Source organism: Papaver somniferum, chromosome 4 (assembly GCF_003573695.1).
Source record: "Papaver somniferum cultivar HN1 chromosome 4, ASM357369v1, whole genome shotgun sequence".
In the NCBI taxonomy this organism is placed as follows: domain Eukaryota; kingdom Viridiplantae; phylum Streptophyta; class Magnoliopsida; order Ranunculales; family Papaveraceae; genus Papaver; species Papaver somniferum.
In genome coordinates, this window is record NC_039361.1 from 139,584,644 (window position 1) to 139,591,688 (window position 7,045).

Genomic DNA, 7,045 nt, shown 5'->3' on the forward strand with positions numbered 1-7,045 from the left:
ATGTCACTAGATTTGACGTAGTTTGATGTTATTGTTATCGTTGTGAAATCAAGTTACTATATACGTAAGTTTAAATATAGTAATAAGAAACGATTTAACTATAAAATGGATGTCTAATTTAAGGTATAAATTTTTCCATTAATTAATATTATACCAAATAAACTTATTTTATTATACAGAGAAGATCCTTTTATCAAGGTTTGTACAACCTTTGGTTGGTATTCTATCAACAAGCTGAGACCAACAACTTTTTGAATATCCCCACCTAATCTATAAAAGATAAAACTATCCTAAGCCACTGCTAGTATCATTAGTAACTAAATAATTTTTCAAACGCTTAGAAGAACACAAAGTATCCTCACCAATCTCTCCTAAAGTAGAGAAAGCTAGAATACACAAACTAAAGCCATGTGAAAAAACACGAACACCTTCTCCTGTGAAGGGTGAGACGCCTATGACATCCGTACAAACATCTTCACCATTCTCCCAATTAAGAATTAGGATGTCCGCAGGGCGCAAATTTTTGTCATTATCGGACAAAAACCCAAGAAAAACTTCTTTACGTACAGGTACACCAGCTTTGTAACAGATGTCAACGATTACATCACGAACAAGGTCATGTCGAAACTTGAGTCCTACTTCTTTTACAAGATATAAACATATACAATAATAAGAACTTAAATAATAACTTTAAAAATCTAGTATAATCTTTGACCTCCTGGTTATCTTCATTTGACATATCTTCCATTCAATGCACTCGTAAACCATGTCTCCTTTGTTTTTGAATTTTCGGTTGTTAACTTTCAAAACTGGAGATTTATTTGCTTTTTAGCAGAACAATTTTTTGGATTATCTTCTAAAACTTGCACTTCCCTTTTACGTTTCTCAATCTTTTTAAAACTACCACATATCTTTGAAACAACAACTTCATGTTTGGCATCAAAAAAAAGCATAATAGCTTTTTGAGACATTTCTCTTAAAAAATTTGAACACTAGAATAAGAATTTGAAGAGATTTATTACAGAAAATTCAAGAGAATTGAATTTTGGTGTGAGTAGAGTGCTTGAAAGTGGGTAATTTACTATAGTGATAAAAACAACTAGCCGTTTTTTTTACTATACCAAAGTAGTCGTTGGCGGCTTTACTAGGACCACCTGCGGCTTAAGATCATCCTCCAGTGGTTTATATTAATCCGCACGGACTTACCGAAACCGCCAGCGGCTTTTGCTAGACCACGATCTTCATGATAAGCCGTGAAGCTTTTTTATCATAATGGAAATTCCACTTTGTTTATCCACGTGGCTCAATAAAACCTTTGATTTGTTAAGTTCCATAGGACCTGCCCTTAGTATGATATTTCTACTATCTAGCATTTTTGAAAACCATCTTTTCATCTCCTCTCTCTCCACTTTTCCAGAGAAAAAATAGAAAAAACTCAACTTCATATTCTTGCTCAGATCTAGTCTATTTGGGGCTAGATCTGAGCAAGGATCTTAGTTTTTTTTTTTATGAATAAAAGGATTCTTTCCTATTAGGGTTTTAATTTGTCTTTGTTTGCTTTCTTTTCTTCACCTTCACGGTGATTTTTGTCTTCACCTTTAGGGTGATTTTTGTCTTCATCTTCATGGTGATTCTCTTTTATTTTAATGGTTACTTGATCTTGATTATTTGTTTGTTCGAGTGCGTCGCCAGATCCACGTTACTCTCGATTCGCTGGTCAACAAATTTGCATATTACTCCAATACTATTGGAGCATTAATTCAAGAGGAAGACGATTTATCAAATGGTCTATAAATATTATGAAGGCCATATTCTCTCCGATTCAATCGGTTCTCACATACTTGTATTAGGTCAGTATCTGGAATTTTCAATCATGTACCGCTGCAAGCGTGTTGTTTCTTGTTACTTTTTGAATTTGATGTACTTGAGATCCATGTAATCATAATTTCCATTAATGAAAATTGAATTACAAAAAAAAAAAGAACATTTTTGAAAATCACACTACAGATTAACTGACGTTTCATTTGACTAACTAGTAACTACTATCGACGATTTTTGCCCGATGTAACTCAAAATCCAGTCTCTCTAACTAAGTGGTGTTCCACCAAATCGATTCTTTAAATGTAGGAGAAAAATATGTAACGAACACGTGTCAAAAGATCAAGGCGGAAGTAACCTAGTTTAGATACAACTGTGTATAGGAAATCAGATCTTCTCACTAGTTCTTATCCTATCTAGTTAGCCCTAAGGGCATTATTGTAACTTGATTTGTATCCCTATCCTTTATAAGGGAAAGAGAGAGATGTTTGTAGGCGATCGACTTCTTCCTCCTCCAACAACTAGAGGGAGAGCTCTTAAGTTTGTAACACTTCTTCCACTAATGGATCTTCGTGTAACACTCCGATCATAGTGAAATCCCGTGGACATAGGCTTCATTAATGGTCGAACCACGTAAAAACTCTTGTGTTCATGTTTACTTTGATTCACTTCATCTCTTACTTGTTAGTAGATCTCCATCTTAGGTATTATATGTCTTTTGGTGTGGTTGTTAGATTTTTAGCACTACATTCTGGCGCCGACTAAGGGGACTACTGATCTACCAAGCGAGAGTCTTCTACAGATTCTGGTTTTGAAGTAGTTCCAGTGAAGCGACAGAATTAGAAGAGAAGATAAGGATTTCTGCGTGCAAAACCATAGACGAGAATGGAGAAAACTTCAACAAAATCGAACTTCAGCGAGGAACAAATCGAAATAGGACCAATCTTCTGCCTTATCTCCTCTCTTATCTTGTCCTTAAATATTGTGATTTGAAAGTTTCAAGTTTAAATTTCAAAAGACATTTCAAAAATTTTAAAATTTTTCTAGGGCTTGTTCTTGAGCAAAAATTGGATTTTCAAGTTATGAAATCTAGGGCTTGTTCTTGAGTAAAAATTGGATTTTCCTTCAAAACTTTCACTCGATATGGGAGATTTGCTATCACCGAATCTTTTTTTACAAACCCACTTAAGCTATTTTAAAAACGTTGAATAACAGAATCTGTAGTTGATTTGGGGATTTTTCAGCTTGTGTCTTTTTCTGTCCTAAATGATAAATCTTGGATATTCAATGAACTGATTTGTTGTTGTAGTGATAATGGGAATGATGTATAATGCTGACGCTAGAGGGAGAATATCACAGCTGACTTTATTAGCCGAGATGTGGAATACATTCACCATCGTCAGCTGAAGGATAGTAAAATCCATGAAAACACCAGTAATTTAATCGGGCTTCATCAACTGAATTTCTAAGAAGAAAGAACGAGACAAACTGCCACAGTTGGACCAAGCTCTGATTGATTTTTTCAAGTGCTGCAATCTTGTCAGTAAAATAGATTCGCCTGCCAACTCAAGTAGTAAGAAACAATAATTTTGGACTCGCATGGAATAAAGAACTTCGGATGTAGCTCATCAGTATCTCGTCAATTTTCATCTCGGATGCATTCCAGATCATAAACTGCAATCAACATCTGATAGAATTTTAGATAAACCCTATATGTAATAACCGCAAACGCACGGTGTCTAATCAGTAGACAGAGGAAAATACGGGTCGAACCCACAGGGAACGGTGGAAATACTCTAATCAATATCTCTAATGAACCATCCAGAAATGATTTTTTTGATTTTTAGAATGAGAAATGTAAAACGAAATAATAAAATTAAACTAATCTAATAAAAGAAATCCAATAGGAGAGTCGGTAACCAGGGTTTATAGTATCCACCACTATTTCTATTCAATTACTGAAATGAAACATAATTCATGAATATTTATTTATCGTCCGTTCTATCAACATCACCTATTATATTTATTAGAGTCGCAAATATCACTGGGACACCCTAAGCATGGCACATCAAAAGACTAAACCAAAGCATGAACCATCAAATTGCGTTAGCGAGAAAGTTATACGAAACTAAATTGGGTTAAAGGACAAAATGCCCCAAAATCGACCCCCCAGGTTTGAAAATGCCCCGGACGTTAGGCAAGAAATCAAAATGCCCCAAAACCGTATCAAAATGCCCCATTCTGTTATGTTTTCCGTTTCAGAGCGTTAAGTGGTCAAATGCGTAAGCATGTGGCCCGCATGTGGAAATCGATTGACATTTATACCCTTCTGTTCACCATGATGAAAATCTAGGGTCCTATTTTCGTCATTTACTGAGATTGCGACACGTGTCGATTACAAAAATGGACGGCGATAGATTTTGGGTTTTACATTTACCGATTTTTTTTAAATGACCACGGTATCCTATTAGCTAGGATCGCGACACCTGGAACATCCTAGCTAATCAACGGCTAGATTTTCCGACCGTTGTGAGATTCCGACCGTTGTAATAACGGTCATTTTTTTTGTCTCCCCTGACTTATAAATTGTGAAGATAATCCAACCAAAAATCAGTAAAAATTTTTTTTTTCTTCATAATGGCTGCTACATCAAGCCGGGAATGTGAGATGTGCAATGAAATAAATCATCAATCAATTGATTGTCATTGGATCTACACAAGGTGTAAATTAGTTCCTTGTAATGGTATTCGTAAACTTTTAAAGGTCAAAGATGGTGCTAATTCAGGGAAGAAATTCTTCTCTTGCTCTAATCCAATGTGTTCATACTTCGAATGGTTTGATGATGCAATTAAATCCATTGCACCTCAGTACAATGGAGGTTGTAAAGCTTGTGTTGGTGATCACAAATTTTCTGATTGTTCTAAAGTAGGCTGTCCTTTTGATTATCAAACCTTATTCTGATACTCATCAATGTTTCCCAAAGGTGTTATTGACCATTGGTAGGCTGTCCTAGAGTAATCTACAGTGTAGTACTTACTGCAATACCTGCACAAATAATTGATAAAATCAGTCATCATTCATTTATTGCATAACCACATTCAACTATGTAGGTGTAGTAGATTTACTCACTTGGACCAATTAGGATTCAATTTAAACAATGCAACTACACCATGCAAGCAAGGGAACTGCCTCAATTGCCACTGTCTACATGTACATTTTTTTTCTTCTACTTTTACGACAAAAACTTTGCCAGTAGCTTTGTTGGTCACCTCATACACTTTGTGCTCTACAGAAGGATCACATTCATAGTTACCTCTAAGATCACACATCACCTTAATGAGATCTTTCCCAGCAGGAACAAGGTCACCAGCAAGCTTTCTTCTATTTGAAAACAACACCATCACCAAGTGTGTGTACATATCAACCAACTGAGTGAGAGGCTTGCCTCTGAATTTCAGGGCCATGTTGTTAAAACTTTCTGAAAAGTTGGAGTAGATGTGCTCACAAGCAACATCATGAGGAAACCATGACCTCGCCCAAGACTTCGGTTCTGCATCAATCAGGTATTTGTATGCATCTGGAGATATCTCTGCTATTTCTTGCATGGCTTCCTACAAATAGGTGTCTAAGTTAAATAATCTGATGTAATAAGGCTTGACTACAAAAATGAACATTCAATATAATCAAACATTTCTTACCTCCCAATGATGATATTTGTATGCCTTTGCAGCCTGCCAAAGAAGCTGTACAGGTCTTGGATTTCTGAATCCTTTGGTCAAGAAATTCTTGTATAGGTGCCTGAAAAAAATAGATAATAAACAAGGACAAATTTTAATAAATTTCACTGTTAAAAAAATTTGTTATCTTTAAAAATTAAAAATTATTAAACAAAATTACCAGTCAAAACCAAATGTACCTTAGGCAGTATCTATGATTTGACAAAGGATACAATCTTTTTACTGATTCAAGAATTCCCTTCATTCTATCAGAAATAAAGGTCAGTCCAGCCATATCTGGTATCCTTTTTCTCAATTCTTTTAACATCATAAACCAATTTTCTTCAGTTTCACCCATACAAATCATCATACATAAAGGAAATACCCCATTCTGAGCATCTATACATGTTGCTGAAAGCATCACACCACCAAACTTACCAGTTAGGTGAGCTCCATCTAACCCAATAACCATTATACAACCATTCATAAAACCTTTTATTTGTGCATTATACGCCAAAATGAGACTCTCAAATCTGTTATCTTTATCATCTTTGGACCAGCTGAAATGACCTATGCTCCTTGGGTTCAATGAGGTAGCAGCTATGACCAATTGTGGTGTTTTTTTGTAACAAGTCTCAAATGTTCCATCCCTTTCTGCTAGCACCAATCTCTGTGTACACACACATATAAAAAATTAGCAATTCAAATATACCAAAATTTATTAAATAAACAAACAAAAGGTAACAAAAACAAAGCATAAACATGATACCCTTGCATGACGAGCAACCCATTTTGGTATTTCAGTTTGAAACTGAGGTCTAATGATTTTCTTAGCTATATCATCTGCCTTCTCCACTGGTGAAGCAACATCCATCGTCTTCAACAAATACTTAGCTACAAATTTTGCATTGCATTTTCTGCTGTAGTCTTCATTGGGATTTTTACAAGTGTGTTCTATGTTGCATTCTCTGACTGTGACTGTCATATCATCTTTCTCTGGTACCTTTCTTGCATTCACCATCCAAGCACAGTTTTGGGCATCCTTGTAAGCACAGTAAGATAGTGTCTGATTTTATCTCCTTTCTTCACCTTAAAATCCCTATGTTTCAACACTGCATATTCTCTTAAATGTTCCTTATAAGCTTGCATACTTCCAAAAGCCATACCAGTACTTATTTCACCAGGTGTGACCTCAGGAATGTCTTCATTTATCATTTCTAGACGTTGTGGTTCATTTAAATGCTGACCAAAATCTTCTTCCCACTTAGTTTCTTCCTCTTGAGTGACTTCTTGGCTGGGAATATCTTCATCTGAAGATGCATTCACTGGTGCACCCTGCTCTTCATAAAAGCCACCTACATTGAAATCTTCATTACAATCATCAGGGTCATTACCAACATCTATACCCCTAGCACACATAGAAACCCAATCTTCATAATTAATCTGTTCTTGTGTGTCTTCTTCACTATCATCTCCACTCTCATCCTCACTTTCATCTTCACCATCCTCTT

At 35.6% G+C, this 7,045-nt stretch overlaps 1 protein-coding gene across 1 annotated transcript; it reads right to left on the reverse strand.

Moving 5' to 3' along the window:
- Window positions 1-285: 285 nt before the first annotated feature.
- LOC113273199 lies at window positions 286-6,408 on the reverse strand. The gene is made up of 7 exons (XM_026522956.1): window positions 6,304-6,408; window positions 5,735-6,204; window positions 5,517-5,616; window positions 4,948-5,429; window positions 4,770-4,863; window positions 881-992; window positions 286-641 (listed from the first exon to the last, which is right to left on the reverse strand). Exons 1-7 carry the CDS (start codon window positions 6,406-6,408, stop codon window positions 286-288), a joined length of 1,719 nt encoding a protein of 572 aa, XP_026378741.1.
- Window positions 6,409-7,045: the final 637 nt, after the last annotated feature.